This window comes from Thalassophryne amazonica, chromosome 10 (assembly GCF_902500255.1).
Source record: "Thalassophryne amazonica chromosome 10, fThaAma1.1, whole genome shotgun sequence".
Taxonomy (NCBI): domain Eukaryota; kingdom Metazoa; phylum Chordata; class Actinopteri; order Batrachoidiformes; family Batrachoididae; genus Thalassophryne; species Thalassophryne amazonica.
The window spans coordinates 18,679,106-18,706,744 of NC_047112.1; the positions used below are offsets into that span (position 1 = coordinate 18,679,106).

A 27,639-nucleotide genomic window follows, 5' to 3' on the forward strand; every position below is an offset into this window, starting at 1 on the left:
GGTTTAGGTGAGTGAGTCCTCCAAAGGATAAATGAACAAGTATATGTGTGCACACTTAGGTAGAAACTAACAGATGCCCTTTGTGGGTAATGTGGGTCACCATTAGAGGACTGGTGGTTGTCAGCTGGAGGACACCAGTTTGTTGGCACCAGTGCTGGAGTCTCAGGGGTACAGTGGTGCTTGAAGGTCTTGCCACAGTGGCCGATCTCAGAGGGGCATTGGGGTCCTGCTTGGGTTTGGAACCAGGACTCTGTGTCCTATGCCTTGTGCTCTTGCATTACAAAGGTTTTGGTGCCCCTCCCCATGGTGTGGCTGGTCTGGTTTCCTGAGGGTACTTCAGACCTCCTGGCAGCATGGGGCGCCAAACGTGACTGGGGGTTCCCTGTGTGGCCAAGGGGCAATGTGACACTAATACAACTACAAACATCTTGATCACACATCTTGAAATATATCCAAATATTTACAGTTCTCACACATAATGCAAATACATGCTGATCCAACTCATATTTACCGACTATAGTTTATAATCCATGAAAAGCCCAATACATATTGAGCTGTTGTTTTCATAATTCTCACAGTTATGCTCACTGTTTATCATTTACTTTGTGACCAAATTAAAATTAGACAAAAAAAAAAAGCAGCAAATATATATATACACACACACATGTATGGGCTGAGTAAATAGACAAAAGAGGAACCCCCACCACTACCCCCTGACACCAAAACACACACACTCAAAATTTTCCATCACGCTCATCTTCATACGGTGTGCTACCATTTTGTGAAAATCCTTCAAACCGTTTACTTACAAGGACAGTTTCATCAGGACTTGCTAGTAATGCACATCGCCATACCCGCCACACCACAGGACCGCCCAAAGTTGTGGATGGTAACTACCCAAGCAGACCAACGGTCCATCCCCACCTCTCGAAAGTAACCATCTATCCACCACAGCCAGGTGAAGCATGGGTGTCCCCTTGGCCTTCTCGAGTTCCTGGGATCCTGAACCAGTGTTCACTCAGTCAGTTGTTGACGGGATCATATCCAGCGAAATGTGCCACATGGCCAAAATGTCTTGACCGATGCTCCCTCACCAAGCAGGCGAGGACTCTTCAGCTGTATCTCACCAAGTCACCACTCATTTGACACAAAGTCATTCTTGTGGTGGTACCCAAGGATCCTCCAAACAGACCTGGTACCAAAGACATCAACTACTCATTGCCTTTGGTCATGGGTTCGCATCCAAGCCTCAAATCCATACTGTAAGAGTGGAAGCACCAGTATCCTGAAGACTTGTACCTTTGTTCACCTGCAAAGATGTTGGCATCTCCAAACACTTCTGTCCAGTGACCTCGTGACTCCACAAGCTCTTCAAAAGAGCCTCCCAATCTCAAAAGCTGAGGACCCGGAGACATGTATGTCACTGCCAACAGAGGTGAATGTCTCTACAATTTCAATTCTTTCACCATCCACAGATACTCTTCTGATGGCTTAGACCAGGAAGTTGTTAAAGACTGACTCTTACTCTTGTTCCAGGACCAATTACAAACCCAGACACTCTGATTCCCATCTTTGTTCTCCTGCAAAGATGTTGAAATCAACAAATACCTCTGGCCACCTCAGTCAATATCATGAGATGCATCAATTAAAAACAAAAGTCCAATTATCTCCCCTTAAACATGACACATCAGAACTATCTTCCTTCATGCACCTCTTCAGATGGTGTGCTACAACTTTGTGACGTTTCTTTGAAATCCAAACAGTTCAGGAGAAGTGATGGTCAGAGAGGGTACTTCATCCCCCCCCACCACACACACACACACACACACACCCTACATACACATAAATTTTTGTTTGCAAGGTCTATAATAATCTGAATATCCACCAATAATGAAAAAGATTATCAGCAACAGCTCTCGTTAAATCTTAACAAATCACTGACTTGCTCTTTGCGTGAAAAATCGAGCGCTGAGTTTCAGGTGAACGCGGCAGCGTGTTTCCATATTGATCTGACCTTTCAAATGCAGCATTAAAATCAATCAGCATTTCACCAGCAACATGTAACCTGTGAAAAACGGCGAGAGCCTTCGGTTGCTATTAGAAACCGGCGATAAGGCTGACTGCGCTGCATCCGTTGAGCACAACTTTGCGACGTAGAACACAACAAATCCGCCTGCCTGCTTGGAGCAGCGAGTCACCGCCAGCGAGCTGTGCGTCTGATAACAACACTGATCCCGTCAGCGAAAGGGCACGTGCGAAGCCTCAGCGAGGACACGGTGAGACGGCTCAGACAGCCCGCCAAACATTATCTGAGGCAGAAAAAAGCGAAAGCGTGCCGCCAGCGTTTGACATGCAGGGCTAATAAATGGGCCTGCAGGCATGTGAGGGAAATGTTTAACAAACTACACCATAGATGTTGCTGCTGTGACTACACAATATGTCGAGACTAATTAGGAAAAAATGCACATTTAGCTGCAGGCCAAAGTGGTTTCTATACATGCAAAATATAAAACCAGAGGCTGTTCTTTTAGAAATGTCTATGTTTTAATTGATTCTATTCCTCAACTGTAAGATTTTTGTGTAACTTCCTGAAAATTGGATGTGGCTTCTCTTTATTTTTGTCGTAACACATGATAAAATAAAGACATGCAAGCTCTATCTCTATAAAAAAATGTTTAATGATCAAATCTTCTGAAAAGTTTCGTGAAAGTTAGCTTGAATTTTTTAGGGTTAGGTGTTTCTATCAGGTGTGAAAAGATAACTGATCACATGACCACTGTAAAGGTGGTCACGTGACAGAAGCCGGACAAACAGACGGATGATTATTGCTCCAGCAGCTGATGCCTTTTTAAAAACAGCCCCACATACTGCAGAATTTTATCCGGATCCATATAGATAATTACTGGTTTCTGTTCCAAGCTGGTGCAAAGTTTTTAATTGCAGCTAACAGCTATTTTTTTTATCCATCTAGATGTAATAAATTTTTCAGCATTAAATCGACACTGCAGCTAGTGTATACAGACTCATTCAAAACAGTGTTAAACCAACTCCACAATATGTTAGTCTTGCTGAATTACCAATTTTTTAAATGGGAAGATACAAACGCACACACACACACACACACACACACACACACACACACACACACACACACACACACACACACACACACACACACACACACACACACACACACACACACACACACACACACACACACACACACACTTTCTACTTTTTGAGCTGTAGGTTGTAATGATCAAACTTTTGAAAAATGTCTGAAACATTTTAGTTTATATGCATTGAAATGAGAAAATGTAAATTATTAGCTCTCTGAAATACCAGACAAAAAAAATACAGATTTTTTTTTTTTTTTTTAATATTGAACAGCGTAGTGACATAGCCAGCAACAGTGACATAGCCGTAGTGAAGCTCAAGTCTTACTGGCATTTCAGCATGAATGTCAAAGACTTTAAGCATGTTGAAATTTTGTCCAAAGGCACGATAAACATCAGGGTTGCACAACTGATGTCCACTTAGTCAGCAAACGCGAGGCTAATCGTCAGTGTGAATGGGGCAGAACATAACAACAACAACAAAAATAATAATACAATAGCAATCAGAGATTTCCGACATTCGCCAATCCAGATCCAGATCACCTCCAAAATTTTGTGGTGTCTTCCATAACCTAATATCTATCTGTAGTGCAAAATTGGTGAGAATCCATGAAGTAGTTTTGATGTAATCCTTAAAGGCCTATAAAGTGAAATCCTGATTCAGAATCCGGATCTGGATCACCTCCAAAATTCAGTGGAGTCTTCCATGCCCTAATATCTATCTGTGATCAAATTTGGTGAGAATCCATGAAGTAGTTTTGATGTAATCCTTAAAGGCCTATAAAGTGAAATCCTGATTCAGAATCCGGATCTGGATCACCTCCAAAATTCAGTGGAGTCTTCCATGCCCTAATATCTATCTGTGATCAAATTTGGTGAGAATCCATGAAGTAGTTTTGGTGTAATCTTTTAAAGACCAATAAAGAGAAATCCTGAGACAGAATCTGGATGTGGATAAGGATCACCTCCAAAATTCGGTGGAGTCTTCCAGGCCCTCCATGAAGTATCCATCCATCCATCCATTTTCTTCTGCTTTATCCGGAGTCGGGTCGCGGGGGCAGCAGCTCAAGCAAAGCTGCCCAGACCTCCCGATCCACACACACCTCCCCCAGCTCCTCCGGGGGAACCCCAAGGCGTTCCCAAGCCAGCCGAGAGATGTAGTCCCTCCAGCGTGTCCTGGGTCTTCCCCGGGGCCTCCTCCCAATGGGACATGCCCGGAACACCTCTCCAGCAAGGCGTCCAGGGGGCATCCGGAAAAGATGCCCAAGCCACCTCAACTGACTCCTTTCGATGTGGGGGAGCAGCGGCTCGACTCCGAGCTCCTCCCGAGTGACCGAGCTCCTCACCCTATCTCTAAGGGAGCGCCCAGCCACCCTGCGGAGGAAACGCATCTCGGCCGCTTGTACTCGCGATCTCGTTCTTTCGGTCATGAGCCAAATCTCATGACCATAGGTGAGGATCGGAACGTAGATGGATAGGTAAATCGAGAGCTTTGCCCCCCTACTCAGCTCTCTCTTCACCACGACGGTCCGATACAGCGACCGCATCACTGCAGATGCTGCACCGATCCGTCTATCGATCTCACGCTCCATCCGTGCCTCACTCGTGAACAAGACCCCAAGATACTTAAACTCCTCCACTTGAGGCAAGGACACTCCACCGACCCGAAGAGGGCAAAGCACCTTTTTCCGGTCGATAACCATGGCCTCGGATTTGGAGGTGCTGATTCTCATCCCGGACGCTTCACACTTGGATGCAAACTGCCCCAGTGCACGCTGAAGGTCCTGATTTGACGAAGCCAACAGAACCACATCGTCCGCAAACAGCAGAGACGAGATTCTGTGGTTCACAAACCAGACCCCCTCTACACCCTGGCTGCGCCTAGAAATTCTGTCCATAAAAATAATGAACAGAACCGGTGACAAAGGGTAGCCCTGGTGGAGGCCAACGTGCACTGGAAACAGGTTTGACTTACTACCGGCAATGCGAACCAAGCTCCTGCTGCGGTCGTACAGGGACCGGATAGCCCTTAGCAAAGGACCCCGGACCCCGTACTCCCGGAGCACCCCCCACAGGGTGCCCCGAGGGACACGGTCAAACGCCTTCTCCAGATCCACAAAGCACATGTGGACTGGTTGGGCGAACTCCCATGAACCCACGAGCACCCGATGGAGCTTGTAGAGCTGGTCCAGTGTGCCGCGACCAGGACAAAAACCACACTGCTCCTCCTGAATCCGAGGTTCGACCATTGGTCGAATTCTCCTCTCCAGTACTCTGGAATAGACCTTACCGGGGAGGCTGAGGAGTGTGATCCCCCTATAGTTGGAACACACCCTCTGGTCCCCCTTCTTAAACAGAGGGACCACCACCCCGGTCTGCCAATCCAGAGGCACTGTCCCCGATCGCCACGCGATGTTGCAGAGGCGTGTCAGCCAAGACAGTCCCACAACATCCAGAGACTTAAGGTACTCAATACGGATTTCATCCACCCCAGGAGCCTTGCCACCGAGGAGCTTTCTTACCACCTCGGTGACTTCAGCCTGGGTAATGGATGAGTCCGCCTCTGAGTCCCCAGTCTCTGCTTCCTCTTCGGAAGACGTGACGATGGGATTGAGGAGATCCTCAAAGCATTCCTTCACTACCCGACAACATCCCCAGTTAGGGTCAACAGCTCCCCACCCGCACCGTAAACAGTGCTGTTGGAGAGCTGCTTCCGCCTCCTGAGGCGCCGGTCGGTTTGCCAGAATCTCTTCGAGGCCGACCGATAGTCCTCCTCCATGGCCTCCCCGAACTCCTCCCAGACCTGAGTTTTTGCCTCTGCGACCACAGGGGCTGCGGCACGCTTGGCCTGCCGGTACCTGTCAGCTGCCTCCGGGGTCCCACCTACCAACAAAGATAAGTAGGACTCCTTCTTCAGCTTGACGGCATCCCTTACTTCCGGCGTCCACCACCGGGTTCGGGGATTGCCACCGCAACAGGCACCAGAGACCTTGTGACCACAGCTACAAGCGGCCGCATCAACAATGGAGGTGGAAAACATGGTCCACTCGGACTCCATGTCTCCAACCTCCCCCAGGATCTGGGAGAAGCTCTTCCGGAGGTGGGAGTTGAAGACCTCGCTGACAGAGGGTTCCGTCAGTCGTTCCCAGCAGACCCTCACGATACGTTTGGGCCTGCCAGGTCTGATCGGCTTCCTCCCCTCCCAGCGGATCCAACTCACCACCAGGTGGTGATCGGTCGACAGCTCTGCCCCTCTCTTCACTCGAGTGCCCGAGACATGTGGCCGAAGGTTAGATGATACGACTACAAAGTCGATCATCGACCTCCGACTCAGGGTGTCCTGGTGCCACGTGCACTTATGGACACCCTTGTGCTCGAACATGGTGTTCGTGATGGACAAACTGTGACTAGCACAGTCATGAAGTAGTTTTGGTGTAATCTTTTAAAGCCTATAAAGTGAAATCCTGAGCCAGAATCTGGATCTGGATCACCTCCAAAATTTGGTGGAGTCTTCCATGCCCCAATCTGTGGTGCAAATTTGGTGAGAATCCATGAAGTAGTTTTGGTGTAATCCTTAAAAGCCTATAAAGCTAAATCCTGATCCAGAATCCAGATCTGGATCCAGATCACCTCTAAAACTTAATGGAGTCTTCCATTGCATAATATCTATCTGTGGTGAAAATTTCATCAAAATCTGTGGTGTAGTTTTGACGTAACTCTGCTAAGAGACAGACAAATAAATAAATAACTAAATAAATAAACGCCGATGATTTTATTACATCCTTGGCAGACATAAGAACATAAAAGAAAAAACTAATGAAAACAACAGAAAATAAATAGGGTTTAACTTAAAAAAAAAACCACTTAGTTTAATCATTTTGTCTATAAAATGAAAAGGGCCCATCACTGTTTTTCACTTCAAGAAAAGAAGAGGCCATAATCCACAAATTCATTTGATTTTGGTAACCAGTCAAAACAAGATTTTTTTTAAATTTATTTTTTAATTTAGCTGTTGCATGTGAAGTTCAAACATTTCAGACTCTAAGCCATTTAAAGGCATTGGAAAAAAAGAAATGCAACTGGTATCCCAGACGATTGATGAAGGTGACCTTCTGTGGAGGTATGTGACAGTAATCGGTTATCCGCTGCAGGAAAATGGGAGCCTCAGGTGACATATCAGACGATCCATGACCGTTTCCTGGAGGTCTGAATTTGTTGGCACCCAATGTTGCTGCTGTCTGCATTCCTAAACTCCCCCTCTTTCATGCCTGACCACCGCTGTGAGAATATGAAAACTGACAAATAAGGAGCGGAGAGTTAATTGGTGATGCAGAGAGGCACCGTATGTGTATGTCGGTACGACATCATCTCAGATCTGATTTGTGTCTCACCATCAGATCAGACATGGGGTCACTTTGGCTACATTCACATGACAAATCTTGATGCCCAGTTCTGATCGCCTGCCTAAACTGAACATTTGTTTTGGACGGTGTATTTCCAGCTTCTTTTCTGAAGTGGTTCACAACCGGATACATGGTTTGAACCTGTTACTCCCTGGAAGCAAGGGCACAGGTTTGCACATGTGTAGATTTCTGATGCTTGCACTAGTTTTTTTTCCTAAAGTGTCTTTAAAGATCCACAAAGACTCACGTTTTCTGGTGGAGGAGAAAGATCTCAGCTCTTGTTGCAGTTTGTTTTTTTTAATGATTCCTGCTACAACATTCTTTGGGAAGTGCAAGCGAACACGTAGGATGAGTCGGAATGCCACAGAAATTCCAAACTATGTGTATGTATAGACCAGTAACTTATGCAGTGTTAGATTAACACTGCAGGGAGTAGATGTGTTAAATCAACACTACTGTAGTGGAATTTGGTCAACTTGAGTTAATACTTTAATAGATTTAACACCACAACGGAGTTGATTTAACTGAATTCTGAATTTGAGTACATGGAGTTGCTGCAGTGTTAATTTAGGTTTCAGCTTTAACTGGTCTACAGTTTCTGGTTGTGAATTTTTTTATGTCATTATCTTTTCTTGGGTGGGGTGGGGGGGGGGGCAGGTCCCACATTCAGCATTCTTGGCAGACATAAGAACATAAACGAAAAAACTAATGAAAACTGCAGAAAATGAATTCTTTATTGCTTCCCTTATTGATTCCTAATCAATTTTCTGTGTGTGGGGAGAAAAAAATAGAATTATACAGGTTGATAGAATCTATTTCTGAGGCTGAACACAGTGTCGAACATCTGCTTCAGAAAATCTGAACATGTGGAAATAAATGACAAGGATATACTGAACCAATATTCCAGATCTTCAAGTGTTAAGAAAGGATGTAAAAGTTTGACTACAAACTTTGTGGATACATGGTGACACCCGTCCACTGTTTTTCCGCTCATTTTCCTTCTCTGTGCAGAAAGCGTGAAAGAGTTTGGCTGCAAGCTGACGGGCGAGTCAAGCAGCTGGCTGTAGATTCAGAGATATCTGCAGAAACACGCTGCCTGACATCATGAAAAACAGATGAAATGGAAGAATATTTGTAAAGTGCTGGTTGTCATTTTGGTTTTCTTAATCAGAGACAAAATGTGATAGGCCTACGAGGGTGGACTGTTTGCACCAATGTTATTGTAACATCAAGAATTTACCCTTGATTACGGGCGTGCTGCTCATTTATGAAGCAGTGGAACTTGTACGTAGAACAGTTTGCTGGTGTTTACACTTTTACTAGAAATGAGCATTTTATAGACATTACAAGCAGCACTGTCGGCATCGTTCTTAATGAAATGACAGATAGATAGATACAGTAGTATTCAGAATAATAGTAGTGCTATGTGACTAAAAAGATTAATCCAGGTTTTGAGTATATTTCTTATTGTTACATGGGAAACAAGGTACCAGTAGATTCAGTAGATTCTCACAAATCCAACAAGACCAAGCATTCATGATATGCACACTCTTAAGGCTATGAAATTGGGCTATTAGTAAAAAAAAGTAGAAAAGGGGTGATCACAATAATAGTAGCATCTGCTGTTGACGCTACAAACTCAAAACTGTTATGTTCAAACTGCTTTTTTAGCAATCCTGTGAATCACTAAACTAGTATTTAGTTGTATGACCACAGTTTTTCATGATTTCTTCACATCTGCGAGGCATTAATTTTGTTGGCTTGGAACCAAAATTTTGCTCGTTTACTAGTGTGCTTGGGGTCATTGTCTTGTTCAAACACCCATTTCAAGGGCATGTCCTCTTCAGCATAAGGCAACATAACCTCTTCAAGTATTTTGACATATCCAAACTGATCCATGATACCTGGTATGCGATATATAGGCCCAACACCATAGTAGGAGAAACATGCCCATATCATGATGCTTGCACCACCATGCTTCACTGTCTTCACTGTGAACTGTGGCTTGAGTTTGGGGGTCGTCTCACAAACTGTCTGCTGCCCTTGGACAAAAAAAAGAACAATTTTACTCTCATCAGTCCACAAAATATTCATCCATTTCTCTTTAGGCCAGTTGATGTGTTCTTTGGCAAATTGTAACCTCTTCTGCACATGTCTTTTATTTAACAGAGGGACTTTGCGGGGGATTCTTGCACATAAATTAGCTTCACACAGGCGTCTTCTAACTGTCACAGCACTTACAGGTAACTCCAGACTGTCTTTGATCATCCTGGAGCTGATCAATGGGTGAGCCTTTGCCATTCTGGTTATTCTTCTATCCATTTTGATGGCTGTTTTCCATTTTCTTCCACACGTCTCTGGTTTTTTGTCCATTTTAAAGCATTGGAGATCATTGTAGATGAACAGCCTTTATTTTTTTGCACCTGTGTCTAAATTTTCCCATCTCCAATCTACTTTTTATATCAAACTATGCTGTTCTTCTGAACAATGTCTTGAACATCCCATTTTCCTCAGGCTTTCAAAGAGAAAAGCATGTTCAACAGGTGCTGGCTTCATCCTTAAATAGGGGACACCTGATTCACACCTGTTTGTTCCACAAAACTGACGAACTCACTGACTGAATGCCACACTACTATTATTGTGAACACCCCCTTTTCTACTTTTTTTTACTAATAGCCCAATTTCATAGCCTTAAGAGTGTGCATATCATGAATGCTTGGTCTTGTTGGATTTGTGAGAATCTACTGAATCTACTGGTATGTTGTTTCCCATGTAACAATAAGAAATATACTCAAAACCTGGATTACTTTTTTTAGTCACATAGCACTACTATTATTCTGAACACTACTGTAGATAGATAGATAGACAGAGAGATACACAGAGCAATCATTAAGCATTAGTATATTTAGATCATTTTGTGTAATTGATAGTGGATATGATACGTTGTGTTTTGACATCCACATTAGAGACATTATGAGGACTGCTTTCTTCCATTTGTGAAATATAGCAGAGATTCGTCCCATCCTGTCTATGACTGATGCTGAGACTTTGATACATTCATTTGTTTCTTCAAGATTGGACTATTGTAATGCTCTATTTTCTGGTTTTCCGTAGTCCAGCATTAGGGGTCTTCAACTGGTTCAAAATGCTGCTGCCAGACTTTTGACTCGAGGTAGAAAGCTTGACCATATTACGCCCATTTTGGCATCCCTTCACTGGTTTCCTGTTGCTAAGTCTCTATTATTGGCCTTTAAAATTGTTCATGGATTTGCACCTCTGTATGTGGCTGACCTGGTCAAGCCCTACGTACCGACTCAAGCCCTGCGTTCGCAGGCTGCAGGACTTTTATGTGTTCCCAGAGTGAATAAAAAGTCTGCTGGTCACAGAGCTTCCTCCTACCATGCCCCAGCTCTGTGGAATCTCCAAGCACATATACGGCAGTCGGATAATGTGGAGACTTTTAAATCGAGACTAAAAACCCATTTGTTTTCCTTGTTTTATCATTAGTTTTAACATGTTATTATGTGTTTTTATTGTTGTGCTCTTTTATGGTTTTGTCTTCTTATAGTGTTTTTCATTTTTTTTATTCAAATTTTTCTGTTTTCGGTATTGTGTTGTGTAAAGCACCTTGAGGCAATTTCACTGTGAGTTGGCGCTACAGAAATTAATCAATTTGATTTTGATTTGAAATTTGATATGCACCATTTCAAAGAGCAATGAACTTTTAATTTCTGAGAATATCCAGGCATTGGAATTAAAATGTGGAAAACAAACATTAAAATTTCCTAAATAATTAAAACATACATAAACAACAAATAAAATGGATTCTCTGAATTTCTGAACAAAAACTGTACTCAAAAAAAAAAAAGAAAAGAAAGGGGCTTTAAACAGTCAACATACCAACTCAACCGCGGCAACAGATTGTTCTCTCTAATTCAGTTTTAATCCCCAAATGTTGCAAAATTGATGCAGCCATGGTTTACAGATTTAACACCAAGTTTAGTTGGATTTATTCTTCTGATCTGGTTGGAATTATTCATTAAGAAAAAACATCTATTGGTGTTATGTATTGTCACTTTACCTGCCTTACTGTTGCTCTCTGTGTCTGTATGTGTGTGTGTGTGTGTGTGTGTGTGTGTGTGTTAAATGTTGAAAGGAAGCCGCCACAGCAGAAGCAGCGCGACCAAAAATTTACCGTAAAACATTTCCTCATGATTTTCTTCTGTGCGTTTGGCTTAAATAATGTGAATTATAAAAAAAAATGCTCAAGGTCACCTCCATATAATTCTACAACAAGTGCATATAAAAATGATCATGACAAGCCTATGATCACACTTTCTACAGTGGTCACACTCGATGGGCAGCTGCTCATGAAGATAGTGCCATCTGCATGACTGGAGGACTATAACATGTAGCTACTGATACTCACTGAGAAAAATCCATTTTTTAAAAAATGGATTTAAATTTTTTTTTTAAACTCTTTAAACTAATCTGAGCAATAAAATTATTTTTCACAAATCCCAACAAAACATGTCCTTTCTATGACTGAGCATGACTGATGAATGTGATCATAAATTTATTGTGTACTTGCAGAGATTTGTGATCCATTTTATTATGCGATTGCTGCACAAATTACCTTTTTTTGTTCACAAACTTACATAATACACTACAATACAAACTGATTAATTGTTGTACTGTTCTTTTATCATATTATGCAGCTTTTTACTACATTAAACTTATCTTTATTGTTATTTCTCAGACACCCAAATAGAACTGCAAACCTCATCCTTTTGCAGTGTGTAATCTTGTGCATGTTAATGACAATAAAGATATCCTATCCTATTCTATTCTATATGAATAATCATTTTTGTTGTTTGGGGGCATGCATGGCCTGTTAGTGCTGAGTTACGATCCTGGCTGTATCACAGCCAAAACACAAAGAAACAAAAAAACTTATCATAATTGATCACTCTGGCCTGTATAAGCTGCACGCAGCCAGGGTGATACACCAATAAATCTCAATCTCTTTAGTCCACAAACACACCAGCACAGTGTCTACAGTCCCTCAGGGCATTTACACCGACTCAGAACGTAACCGAGCAACCGCCGAGTCGACCACATCACTCAAACCATTCATCTTTTCATTTGGAAAACAGATGTACGTGGAGTGAGAGGAAGGGAAGATGACAGGAGTGGTGAGACTATAGGAGGAGAAAGCAAAAATAGCTTTTGATGAGCAGGAAGAAGTAAACATTAAAGAGAAGAAGAAGAGGATTGAAAATAGAAGAGCACAGACTATGGAGGAAAGGCAAACACTGCTGGTTTGTCCCACATTGATTTTTAGTTCTGACACTGATGTTAAGGCATTGAACGGTTCATGCTTTTTGCTCCTCGGCTCTTTCTCTCTGTCGCTCCTGTTCTACGTGATGACCGTATTGATTTCAAAAACGCCTCCTGACAGCGATGTGCGACTCTGACCTTTTTGGGAGACATCAGTATGGCTCGCTTATATGATTTTGCAAAGGAGGAATTAAATGATGTTGTTACCAGAAAGTCACTGTGGACAACAGCTGTGTGTGCATACTTGAAAATGTAAATGCGCACATGTTCATGCGGCTGTTCTGCATACATCAACTGGAGGATTCCCGCAATAAAAAATGAATTTTTTATAAGTTTGCTGGCATTTTTATGGTGGGAATCCATCCTGATCCAACTGTATCTGCGGGTTTCAAAGTCAAGAGCAATTTAATCTGCGCTGCAGCGTATCATGCACCAATAAATAAAAGACCATGTGACAAGTATCAGGTATGAAACCACAGACGCACTGTGAGCAATAGCAGCCGCTTGTCTCGGAAAGGGTGAAGGATAAATGAGAGGAAAGGTACCCGGCTGGGACAGAGCGTCCTACTCCCTTTTATCTTCACCCCTGTCTCCTCCTCTCACAGAGTCTCCCCTCTCCTCCTCACCCCCCCCCCCCCACCTTTATCTCCCTCAAGCTGCTGCATCAGACATCATGAAAGATTCACAGCTCTGCTTTTAACAGATCCCCCCCTCCTCCCCCTTTACCCTACAGTCCCTGATCCTAGCAGGTCGACTGAAACAATGCAGAAATTGAAATAGTGCAGCAGATAACAGAATATTTGCAGAGAAATCCTTCAAATCAAAAAGTTTCACTCTGTATACCTTTTGGTACATATTTGAGAAAAATTACGTTAGCCATTTGAATTTTCAATAGGGGGTCAATTGAAGAACTGCATAGGGGTAAAAAAAAAAATGTTCCAATCATATTGAAAGCTATACCACATTATATGTCTGATCACAAAGATTTAAAAAAGGTATAGTTTGGACTATCTTTGACTGAATGTTCTGGAGTTATGGGGTAAAAACAGCAAGAATGGCGACAAAGGTCACTTTCAGTTTGTACAGGGGTCAAAAGTTAAAGCTGCTCCAATTATGGTAAAACATGATGCAAATTATTGGTTAGGGTTAGTAGGATTTTAAAAAGGAACAGTTTGCACCATGTGTCATGCTTAATTATCACGTAACATATAACATATGTCACATGTCATAGAATCCAATGGACGTCCAACTTGTTTGAGCTTTACTTTGGAGACCAAACATTCAACACAGTCAGAACTATTCCATTTATTAATCCTATTAGTTCAACCATTAATTTGCACCACGTTTTACCGAAACTGGAGCAACTTTAACTTTTGACCCCTGTACAAACTGAAACTGACCTTTGTCACCATTCTTGCTGTTTTTACCCCATAACTCCAGAACATTCAGTTATAGATAGTCCAAACTATACCTTTTTGGAATCATTGTGATCAGACACATAATGTGGTATAGCTTTCAAAATGATTGTAACATTTTTTAGACCCCTATGTAGTTCTTCAATTGACCCGTACTTGGCCCCCTATTGAAAATTCAAATGCCTAACATTTTTTTTCTACAATATGTACCAAAAAGGTATACACAGTCAAATTGTGGTGCTTGTAACCGGATTTGAACAATTCTTACAGTTATCTGCTGTACTAAAACACAGAACAAGAGAAAAGACTGACGGAAGAGTCACAAAGTTGCAGACTGTGTCAGTGTGTATTATTCAACATTCCATGTGGTGGCATGTGAGCATCTGAGTGTGCGCGTGATATGTGACAGGTGACAGACGGGATCATTTTCCTCTGTCCCAGACACAATCACAAACACACGGTTTTGCCGTGTTTCAGTCAGGATCACAACATGCACAGCAGTTAATCTACAGTACAAGATACTGACATAACCATGGATTTACATACTTTTTTACTACAGCAATCTGTAATGTAAAATACAGAGCTGATGCGTGTGATTATATATATATATATATATATATAGACGAGATCTGTTAGAAAACTATCCGACCTTTTTATTTTTTAAAAAAACTATATGGATTTGAATCATGTGCGCTTGCATCAGCCAAGCTTGAACCTTTGTGCGCATGCGTGAGTTTTTTCACGCCTGTCGGTTGCGTCATTCGCCTTTGGGCAGGCTTTGAGTGAGCACTGATCCAGCCTCCTCGACGGATTTTCATTGTCAGGGAAATGGCTGAGCGATTGGAGCAGCGCTGAATCAAATTTTTCCAGAAACTGTGAGAGACAGCCAGGTGGAAACCATTCGGAAGATTCAGACGGCTTTCGGTGAGGATACTCTCGGCGTCACACAGATTAAGGAGCATTACAACCGGATTAAAGATGGCCCACAGCAGCGGAGGGCGCGCTGCGCTCCGAGCGGCCATCGACAGGCTGAAACGACCAGATCATTTCCAAAGTGAAGGCTGTGTTGATCCGGGACGTCATCTGACTACCAGAGAAATTGCAGAAGAGCTGGACATCAGCACTTTTGCGGCACATTCCACTGTTACAGGAGATTTTGTAATGAAAGACGTGCGGAGGAATTTGCACGTCGGGACGGAGCCGCAATGGCGCACAGCAAAAAGCACGTCTGTATTGGAAACCATTCGGAAGATTCAGACGGCTTTCGGTGGCTTTTCAGTCGAGTGAGTATCCGAGAAATTGTGTAACAGCTGGGCATGTCACAACCTGTCCTGTGAGACTTCCAACACGGACGTGCTTCCATCACGGACGTCCCATCCGTATGGGTTGCTAAAGTGAGACCTGTGACTCGGGCCTCTCAGTCTAGAGGGAGCAAGCCAACATTTTCCAGAGTGTCACAGCCGCAGATTTTCATCACCGTTTTTAATATTTGGGTGTCAATCATCCCTATGAGCATTCTAAAGAAACAAATGGTGAATGTACTGCAATTCTACAGAGTTTTTCCATCTGAACTGGATGCTCAAAGCGTGTCCCAATGATGCCTCACATTCATGCACTAATGCCACTGTGCTGCCATGCAAGGCAGCTGAACTGCACACCGGGAGCAATTTAGGGATTAAGAACCTTAGTCCACAGAACCTTACTGATTTTCCAGTCTGAATGGGACTTGAACCATGGATCTTCTGGTCATAAACCCACCAATCCAGCAGAACTCCATCTGCGCCAAGCCTCGTTTTAGTGTTTCTGCCTGAAAACTAAACCTGTAGCATGTTTCTAATCCCTGTGTAATCTCACCAAAAACATGGCACATCATGTTCAGCCCTGACATTAAAACACACGTCCTTTCATCTCTTTCTTGTTTGTTCTTTCAAGCATGGGGGGGGCTAGCACATGAAAACTAGCAAGACAACCTCAATATGTAGGCTGCAAAACGTATGCACACTACTGAAGCTTCGGAACTCAATACCTTCCTGCAGAGAGTTTGAAGCGTGTGTCATTCTATCACATGGGTGTGTGCGATACCTGACATAGACAATGCAAGTGAAATAAGACCAAGTGTTTTCCGTGGAGAAGGTGTTGGCTTTCACTGAGGTTTAAACGGATGAGCTGAGCATTAACTACTGACCAAAAGAAAGGTGTATGATTTAAAAATGCTTGCAGGCACAAAGACAGACAGGCAGACAGCAGGTTAGACCATTTCCATTCACTTGCTGTTAAACCGATAGGATAAAAGGTGTAAGCAGAGACTGAGGTTTTATGATCTGCAGAAATTTAGAACACCTGGTTGTCACTTTACGTGTTGCTCATTTTGGACGGTAACACCAGACGAAACTGACAACGGTGCAAATACAGAGCTCAATCCCTGCTATACCGTTTATAAATGGCAAAAAGATTGTCTTCTATATAGGGTCTAATGATTTAATCCAATGTGGATTTCGTTAATCACTAATTCTTTCAGTGATGATTGAAGGCATTATGAAATTGCACATTTTGGTTGCATTTCATTTGGAGTGGCACATTGTCCAAAAATGATTTACCATATATTCTGAAGTGTACTGTAAATCGTACCAGAATATGTCTCACTTGTCAAAAAAAAAAAAAAGCCTCTTGAAGAGGGAAAAACATCGCATAAGTCACATATTTCACACTGGAGTCACAGCTTTTTTCTGTATTATCAGCTCTTTAATTTGGATTTTTTTGTGTCATTATAGTATCTTATTATTTTTCTTATTACTGTTATTATTATTATTATTATTGTTTTGGCTGATTCCATTAGCGGTCGCTATAGCATATCAATTGTTTCCATCTCACCCTGTCCTCTGTATCTTCCTCTGTCACACCAACCACCTGCATGTCCTCCCTCAGCACATTTATAAACCTCGTCTTTGGCCTCCTCCTACCTGGTGTCTCCATCCTCAGCATCCTTCTCCCTATATACCCTGGTCACTCCTCTGCACATGTCCGAACCATCTCAATCTCACCTCTCTGACTTTGACTCCAAACCGTCCCACCTGAGCTGTCCCTCTGATAAGTTAATTCCTAATCCTGTCCATCCTTGTCACTCTCAAAGAGAAACACAACACCTTCAGCTCTGCCTCCTGTCTTTTTGCTAGTGCCACCATCTCTAAGCCATACAGCATACATTTTATTATTGCCATTTGTTCTTTTATTATTAGAGTTTATTTTCTTTTGTGCTCTGATTCCCGGGAAAATCATATATAAGCAGTCATTAGAATTATTATTATGAATAGTACACCGTGACCCTTAAATGAAGCAAACGGGTGTAGAAAATTAATGGATTATGAAAAGCGAATGTGGTTTTTCGGTATATAGGTTCACATAGGTTCACACAAGTCACAGGACCTCCCAAACTATCACAGAAACACAACTTATACTCTGGAAAATACGGCCATTATTATAATTAATATTTATGAGCCTGTGATTTCTTGGTTTTTAAGCTGCACCAGGGAATAAATGGTAAATGGACTGCATTTATGGAATGCTTTCATGGTGAAAATGCTTTTCAATGATGCCTCACATTCACACACCAATGTCAGAGTGCTGCCATGCAAGATGCTTACTGCACACCAGGAGCAACTTGGGGATTAAAGACCTTGCCCGAGTGCCCTGAGTGATTTTCCAGTCTGATGGAGATTTGAACCAAGGATCGTCTGTTCACAAGCCCACTGGTTTAATCATTTGATAAAGAAAAGAAAAGAAGTGCTGATAGGCCCTTGTCCCCTTGGTGCTGGTGCTTATCCCTGAATTCCTTAACATGAAGCAAATGAGAAGGAACACCAGTTCATCACTAGGGATGGGCATTGAATCAATACCCATTGATAAGATTTTATCAATATCGATACCATTATCGATTCCGCTTATCGATCCCATACCTCTTTTCAATTTTCTGTGTACTAAAAGTAGGCTTTACAGGTTTTCTATGTCAACAACATTTTATTGAGTCTTAAAGTAAATAAATATGAAATTGGTCAATGGATTCTTAAACTCTGGACATAATAAACTCTACATGGTGGCTCCTTGATCTCTGAATATAAATAGAAATAAACAAAATCTGTAGTTTTTGTCAAAAGCATTTCCTTTCAGACATTATTGGCATGAATGTCTTTCCATATATCTGAGCTGAGCTCTTACAGCTAGCTGTGCTGCACGTCAAGATGTAATTCATAAAGCATGCAGGACGTCTCATTTTGGGAGGAAAAAAATTTTTTGTAGATTGTAGTTTATTGTCTGTATTACAGCATTTGGAAAGAGGTGTCATTTTATTTAAAGCGGCAATTCGTTTTGAAGTTATTAATTCTGACGGGACTCTGTCTTGGCAGAGAGCCACGCAGCGTTTGGAGCTGTGCCAACGGAACAGAGGACGATTCTCATTTCTTGACTGCAACAAGACAAGAGTCCCGGTTAGTGACTTTAATCCACACAAAAGTGACTCATGATCGACATATGGCTTTGAGAGGGGTTAAGAAGTGGACTTGCTGCTTCTGCAGAGCAGTGAATCAAAGAACCAACGAGTCAGCGGATCAAAGCGCTGCTTCATTGGTTCACACTTCAAAGTGGAGATGCGCTGCAGAAGTGGTTGATTACAGAGCCGCTGCAAGGTCTGTAATCAACGTAGATAAATGATCATTTTCCCGACAAACACCCTCAAAAACAATGGCCGCTCTGAAGGACCGATAAGGGAATCTTTAAGCAAAAAGACTATTGCTATCGGTGAATCGAATCAATTCTTAACGATACCTGAAAAGAACTGGTTCTCGATACGCAACCCTATTCATCACAAATTACTTCGCTCGCAAAGACCAGTACCTAATTACAGCTGGATGGGCTGGAAAAATGCAGATAAAGTCTCCTGTCCAAGCACACAGACAGGTAATGTCTAGACATCAAGAGCACTGATCTACCTGTGCTGCTGTTTTCCATTTTTATTTTACTATTATACCCCCACAAGCAGTCTGAATTGTTGATATAATGCAGGATGGATCCATGTTTTCATGTTATTTTGGACAAATACTGATCCTACCATATGCGTATGAAAGTCATACCAGAAAATTGAATCCGACCAGGATTTCCAATTTTCTCATTTGCTGAGCCCATGCCCACTGAGCCTCATGTTATTTCCCCAGTCAACGCTGGCAGAGTGACATGAATGTCTTGTCCAGAGGCAGAAACAGGTAGCAGAACCAGGAACTAAACCCAGGCTCAACTCCTTATCCCACTGAGCAAACTGCTCCACAAAAAAATCTGCTTGGGGATGTCCTGGAATGTGTCAGCAGAATACAAGCCGACACCAATATCAGGGCGTTCGGGTGCAATTGTGGACTTTTAGGCATGTTCAAAACCCCAGAGTCATCATGTCACATCGACTCAGCTGGTGCTGAGCTTCACTGCACCCACAACATCACGGAACCACCTTGGGTCCTAGATGGCAATCACCAAGGGAGACAAATGGTCCATCCCCACATCTCTAAAATAACTATGTATCTGCCACAGGCAGGTGAAACATCAGCATTTCCTTGGTTTTTAACAGTTACTGAAATCCACAATTCTCAGGCATCTGTGTGCTGGATGGTGCACAGGAAACACATGATGAGGCCAAAATGTCGAAGTTGATGCTCTCTCACAAAAGTAACGTCTCAATTAACAGCTGTACCCAAGTACCCTCCAAAGAGCCCCAGTACCAAAGACACCCAGTTGTATCACCTTAAGTCAATGGTTAGCATCCATGTAGCATCTATGTCTTATAACCATACAGTAAGACAGGACTTGGAACTTTGTTCGCCTGCAAAGATATTGGCATTTCTACACATCTCTGTCCAGCAACCTCATAACTCCATAAACTCTTCCCAATCTCAAAGCCTGAAAACCCAGAGACATGAATGTCACACCCAAGATAAGTGAATGTCTCTACAAGTTCAAGGAGTTCACAACATACAGACACGTCTGATGGCTGAGTCCAGGAAGTCATTAAAACCTGGATCTTAGTCTTAATCCAGGACAATCGAGAACCCAGACACACTGATTCCTCCCTCAGCTTCTCAAGTACTGCAATCAGAATATTCATTAATTCTGCAAAGATCAAAGTATCATCTATAAAAGTTAAAGTCAGTAAAATTTTCCTTGCCAACAACACCACCAAAGTTGCTAGTTTCCACAACCAACACCAAGTCCATGCAAGCACTGAACACAGTAGGAGCCAGAACACATCCCTGATGAACACCAGTTTTCACTGTTACTGGCTTTCAGCTCTGCTCACTTTCTTTTTAACAAGAAACCAGCTCTTTATTATGAAGTTGCATCTTGCAGCATCCTTATCCAGGTCACCCACCAGCGGTCCATAATGTCTGACACCTACAAACCCATTGCCACACAACTTTATTTTTTCTGTCGTACTTTACTCGAGACAGTGAATGAATAAGCTACTTTGGATTGTGAACAAAGCAAAGGATGACCACAGCGTTATGCAGTTCATGTTGGCTCCTGTTTCATGTTATTGTGATCACTGCACACACACACACACACACACACTATGAGCACCCGACTCAAACAGCTACGTCTTGATCATGCCGTGCCGTGCCGCGTCGCGTCCTGCTGGGTGACACCAGCTCCGTGTGCAGTTGAACACGTGTACCTAATGAACTGGACAGCAAGTCTCTGCATGCAAACATGAACCCTGTCTCTGTGACCGTCACAGTCACGCTGCTGCAGAGGTTTGTTTCAAACTAAGTGTGAAAGCTACATTTACCAACCTTGAGGCCCGAAGAGGAGAAATATTGGAATCCTCATTCGGGGGACTCGAGCTGCCTGTTGCCATCCTTCTCCTCCTATTTGGCTGTCGGTTTTAATAAATTCTGGGATTGGAGACATCTCGCTCAAATAACTAGAGCAGATCAAGGTCCGAGTGAGTGAAGCATTGTGTTTTTTCATCTTTCAATAAAAGATGAGATTTTAATGGAAAGGGAGGGCGAGCGTCGTGTCTGCTCTCTTTCAGGGACGGGCACGGAAACAGACCTTGAGTGACTCACTCTGTGTTTTGCTCTTTTTTTTTTACCATTTTCTGTCTGACTCCGTTTCTGCCTCTCGCTCTTATCGCCTCACTCTTGTCTGTTTGTTGATCCATCGCTTGCCCCCTCCCCATGCCCACACACACACACACACACACACACACACACACACACACACACACACACACACACACACACACACACACACACACACACACACACACACACACACACACACACACAGAGAGCAATATCTAATAACTCATCCTCCCCATGAGGGAGCATTTTCATTTACGCTGCATAGAACGACCTTCAGGTCGCACGCCGCGCACCTCAGCCTCCATTCTTGTTTCGTGAAACAGAGGAAGAGATAGCGGGAGCGGCAGGTGGTCGAGTCCCTTTAACGAGTCCCACATTTGGTTTCCTCAAGGTGAAGATGATCTAATTAACTCCACCAGCTGACAGAGGAGGCTGGAGGTTATGTTACATCATCACATCATCTCTGTTTGTTTCTATGAAGGTCTGTAGACAACCTACCATCGGGTCCATAAGTATTTGGACAAGTCTGCGATTTTTGTAATTTTGAAATAAAACAATCATGATGTACTTGCGGTGTAGATTTCCAGCTTCACGCCAAAGTGTTTAAAACAAAAATCCCAATAACCAATTAAATCATGATGGTCTTTATTTTTATACACAGTCCCAACATCTTCGGAGCCCATAAGTAATCGGACAAGCTAACAAATCTAAGCATAATGCTGAAATCATCACAAACAGTATGTTACTGTATGGTAAGTATAGAGCAGGCAGCTCTCCAAGAGTGAGTGCCCGTGCATGAAGGAGACGAGTGAGGAAAGCCACCAAGACAACTCTGAAGGAGTCTTCTGTGGCTGCCATTAGAGAAGCAGCACATAGTGCAACTTTTGTCAGTTGCATCACCAGTTATACAGCTTCATGGTGGAGCAGAGGAGGATTTTCCTGACAAGAAGATGTGAAATTTCAGCTACAGTTTGCCAGAAGGCACATGGGAAACTTGAGCCAACAGACAAAAGGTGGCACTGGGTAACTGTTGCGGTGGTGTACAGAGGCAAAATTACAAAAATGGTGTCAGTGCCAAAATACTTATGAATAACCCAAATGTAGCTGGAAAAATGGTTAGTGGGATTCAAATATGTGTTACAGAAAGATAAACGTCCCTTTATCCTTTTATCAACCTTATGACCTCACAAATATCTGCTGCAGAAAAGCCACAGTTTTGAGCACCAGCTTACATCAGTAATCGGCTGAGGTAGGCCCACCTCAGATCCTGTCCTAACTAGTATTTGAGTAAGATAACTAGTGCATATGCAACAGGCAACAAAACCAGGCTTTGATGTCTGGTTTGCTGACTTTAACCTTGAACTGATTGATTTGGCTGGGTTATGGACTCATTGATTAAACACCAAGCCTGTTGTGGAAAAGTAGAATAGAACAGAATAGGAGTGCATTCTGTGGGCCAGTCCCAAGCCTGTGTAAATGAGATGGGAATGAGCATATAAGAAGGGCGTACATTGTAAATTTTGTCAAAAATCTGCCACACTGGGTGCACAAGCCAATGCATTTGGAGTGACGGTCACAAGACCAAATAAAATGAGTAGATGTGTGTCCAGAGGGTCATCCAGCGTTAATTTTGTGAAACCAAACTTGCAGACGACAAATCAAATTTCCATGCTGGATCAGTTGAGGCACGAGTTAACAACAACTACCACTGGTGCTGTTGCTGAAAAAAAAGAGCACTACAGATGCAATGTTTGCTCTGAGAGTGGTGATAGTAAAGAGAAGTATAGAGAAGGTCAGAAGGTGTTGCATTGTATGCTTGTGGATTTAGAGAAAGCTTATGGCAGGGTTCCAAGAGAAAACTTGTGGTATTGCATTAAGAATCCTGGAGTAGCAGAGGGTAGTGCAGGATGTGTACAAGGACACTGTGACAGAGGTGAGACAGGCACTAGGAATGACAGTTGCATTGAAAGTGGACGTGAGATTAAATCAAGGATCAGCTCTGAGTCCTTTCTTGTTTGCAGTGGTGAAGAACAGTCTGATGGACAAGATCAGGCAAGAGTCTCCATGGACTATGTTTGCAAAGGACATTGTAATAGGTTCTAGAGAGAAGAGGAATGAAAGTCAGTCATAGCAAGACTGAGTACATTTGTGTTAATGAGGGGGACCCTGGTGGAATAGTGTGGTTGCAAGGAGTAGAGGCGGTGAAAGTAGATGAGTTTAAATAATTGAAGTCAAGTATCCAAAGTAATGGAGAGTGTGGTAGAGAGGTGAAGAAGAGAGTGCAGGCAGGTTGGAGTGGGTGGAGAAAGGTGGCAAGAGCGATTTGTGATCGAAGAATATCTGCAAGAGTGAAAGAGAAAGTTCAGTGAGACCAGCTATGTTGAACAGCTTAGAGGCGGTGATGCTAACAAAAAGACAGAACGCAGAGCTAAAGATGCTGAAATTTTCTTTAGGGGTGATGAGGATGGACAGGATTTGGAATGAATGCATCAGAGGGGCAGCAGAGGTAGCACGGTTTAGAGACAAACTCGAAGAATTTTGAGATTGAGATGGTTTGGACATGTGCAGAGGTAGGACACATGCAGGGAATTTTAGGAGAAGGATGCTGAGAATGGAGCCACCAGGGAGGAGGAAAAGAGGGAGGCCAAAGAGGAGGTTTGTGGATGTGGTGAAGCAAGACACGCAGGTGGTTATTATGACAGAGGAAGATGCAGAGTACAGGGTTTGATGGATGATCTGCTGTGATAACCCCTAACGGGAGCAGAGGGAAGAAGATTAGAACAGAACCACAAACCATTCCAACTTTACCTTATCAGTTGACCTCAGCTGGTTGTTGCTCCCAACTAGACTAGACAGACAACTGCTTTCTGCACTGACATCCACAACCCCCCCCCCCCCCCCACCACCACCACCACCACCACCACCTCATACAACCGCAGTCCAGCAAAGAAATCAGACAATGAAAAATGCTCCAGGGAATTCATTACAATTACACACAGCCAAACACAAGATTTAACCAAAGCAAATCTGGGTTTTTTTTCCCACAGTAATTTCCATTAAAATCTACTCAGACCTGCAACACAGCCCTCAGCAAACTACAGTAAATGTCCTGAAATGACTGTAAGACACACTGCTTGCAGCCACCTGCCATCGTGCCTACGGCAGACAATGGAAATGCCCCAGAAATAAATAAACCACCGAGGTGCAGCACACAACAAAGTCTGGTGGGATGCTGAGAGGAGAGAAAACAGCAAATACAGCATGTGGGGGCTACATCACTGAAAAGTGCATTAGATCCTGATTTCAGCAGATTTTTTTTTTTTTTTTTTGAATACTAACAATTAATTGCCCTCACACATATCAATCAAAATGTACTTTTCTGACTGCTACACTTGTGTCATACAGTGTTGTGCATAAGACTTAGTGTTTCTGTACAAATGTGCTTTTTAAATGGTTTTATTCACGAGGACTTATTTTGAAAGATCCTCACCTCCCAAAAAATGACCTTCAAATAGCCTCTTTTTCTTTCTTGTAATAACAAGGCAGATGTATGATTCCAAAAAGGCAACTAAGTAAAGTGATAATAAACAATGAGTAATCAACTGATCAACATGATCTTCTTATAAAGTCATGGGGTAATCACCCCCCCCCCCCCCCCAAAAAAAAATAAAAAAATTAACAATTATTATATTTAGTTTTGTCATTTTTCCCCCAAGAGGGCCACAATGGAAATAGTTTTATATAATTTTTTTGTTTGTTTGTTTTTGCTTTATTGTACTGTTTTATGTATTTTCTGTAGATGTACTTTTACTGCCAAATTAATCCAATTTAATGTAATTACTGCTGGACACTCTTTATTATAAAGTATTTGAAATCCAAAGTATTTCAGTATTTGTGCGGCAGTTTTTGCACAGCTCTGCATGGATGACTGTTTAAAAAAAAAATTACCATTTTATGAGTAAATTAATACTATATTAACCCACTGAAAGCCTTGAAAACGCCTGCAAATATAATATAATATAATATAATATAATGCATTTTAAGCACTTTTTTATTGCTGGTTCGGGGCTCACCGGAGATCTCGCTTTGGGGGACCCCGGCCAGAGTGAATCCTTTGCCGGTGTAGAACTGCCGCAGGTCGGCGCAGCTCCTGTCGGCACCGGCCGCCGGGCCCGGGGCTCCGGTCCCACACAGCAGCACACAGAGAACCGGCAGGACGAGCATCTTCTCAGACACAGTCCTCTTGCTTGCAGAAACGACTCAAAAGTCTTGAGAAATCCGGATTTGTGGCGCAGTCCAGCAGACAGTGTCGCGGAGTTTTCACTCAGCCAGCAGCAGCAGCGCCACGCGGGACAAAAACTCCACAAGAAGCCGAGTGAAGGAGCCTCCAGCGGCGGCCGGTCCGGGCTGTCTGAGCCGGGGAAGGCAGCTGTGACGTGCGGCTGTAGGTGTCAGGTACGCCCGCTCCTCCTCCTCTGGAGATGCCGGAGACAAAAGAGGAAACGAAGAAGCAGGTGTCGCTCAGACAACGGCTCCGTGATTATGCAAATGAAGCGGTTTAAAAGGCGACAAAAGAATAAAATCCGTTATGTCAGACGGAACGCAACCGTCCGCTCAGTCCCCGTATCGGAGACTTAACATAAAGGAACGTGTTGACTTTCTTTTTCTTTTGTGTGTGAGCGACTCTCTCCTGCAACACGGATCGCTGCTAAACAGCGCCACCTGCAGGCATAAAAGCACGTACAATTAGAGTGGTATTTGATCGAGCGCACGCTTTCACAGCACATTTCATGTATTTTTTTCCATGTCCTCAAAGGTTAGAAGAAGTCCAGAGGCTTTTCTTTGAAATAAACTGCATACTGACTTCAAATGGTTACTTTTTAAATTAAGATTTCAAATGTCTTTTCTCCCATTTCTATAGATATTTTTTATTATCATTATCTTAGCTTTATAATAGCGTGGCATGTAGGGATGGGTATCGAGAACCGGTTCCTTTCGGGTATCGTTAAGAAATGATTTGATCCACCGACATCTACCTTTTTACTCGTACTTAACGATTCCCTTATCGGTCCTTCAGAGTGGCCGTTGTTTTTGGGGGTGTTTGTCAGGAAAATTATAATTTCTCTACAGTGAGAAGGTCTACAGACCCTGCAGCGGGTCTGTAATCAACTTTTCTGCAGCGCAGCTTTGCTTTGAACCTTGAACCAATCGAAGCAGTGATTCGCAGATCGAAGCAGTGCTTCGATCATTGCTTCATTGATTAATTTTTTCTTTCGCTTTCCCCCGCTAAAACCCTAAAGAGCATATGGCTGTGAGTATTATTTACCTTTTTTATGTTAAACCGACCTGTTATGGTTTTCTGAAACAGTTGATAGATGTATTTTACGAGGTCTATTAGAAAAGTATCCGACCTTATTATTTTTTTCAAAAACCATATGGATTTGAATCACGTGTGATTGCGTCAGACAAGCTTGAACCCTCGTCCTTAAAGCTGTAGTAACACTCCTTATTCTCTACCAAGCCCGTAACATTTTCACCGAAAGCCAGATACATTTTTCTAATGGTTTCCAGCTGCCAGTCTCTAACAGTTTCTGAAAAAATTCTGATGGAAAAAAAGCCCAAATCATTCCACCATTTCCTGACAGTGAAAATCTGCCGAGGGGGCTGGACCACTCCTCACTCAAAGCCTGCTCGCAGGCGAATGACGCAACCGACAGGCGTGGAAAAACTCACGCATGCGCACAGGGTTCAAGCTTGTCTGATGCAATCACACGTGATTCAAATCCATATGGTTTTTGAAAAAAATAATAAGGTCGGATACTTTTCTAATAGACCTCGTATAACTTAAAAACGGGACCGATGCTAATATGTTAGCATTAAGCAGTTGCAGCTGTCAAGCGTTTGTTGTTGTAAAAGAGTCAAATGTATTACAAATTGTAATATTTTTGAAATGTATTTTTGTTTATATATTAATAATAATAGCAAGCACAACAATAATAGTAATAACTAATCTAATGATTATATACAATTTTAGAGAAAGAGACAAAAAGAACCTGAATAAAAACACAACAGAAAATATAAAACCAACTAACAATGAACATACATAAATAAATACATACATACAGAAATAAATAAGTGTTTCCTGTGAACACCTAGTGACTCTTACACCTCCATTTCATCCCTGTCTTATTTAAGTTTAGTGAGTTTGTTTCGGTCAAACCATATTTTCAATGTGTTAATTTCT

The 27,639-nt window shown here is 42.6% G+C and overlaps 1 protein-coding gene across 1 annotated transcript in view; it reads right to left on the reverse strand.

Moving 5' to 3' along the window:
- gpc1a (glypican 1a) overlaps window positions 1–26,005 on the reverse strand; it is a 107,209-nt gene extending 81,204 nt beyond the window's left edge. The window contains exon 1 of the mRNA XM_034179502.1: window positions 25,469–26,005. Within this exon, the coding sequence (XP_034035393.1) occupies window positions 25,469–25,619 (151 nt within the window). The 5' untranslated portion in view covers window positions 25,620–26,005. The remainder of the gene's footprint in view (window positions 1–25,468) is intronic.
- Between the last annotated feature and the right edge of the window lie 1,634 nt (window positions 26,006–27,639).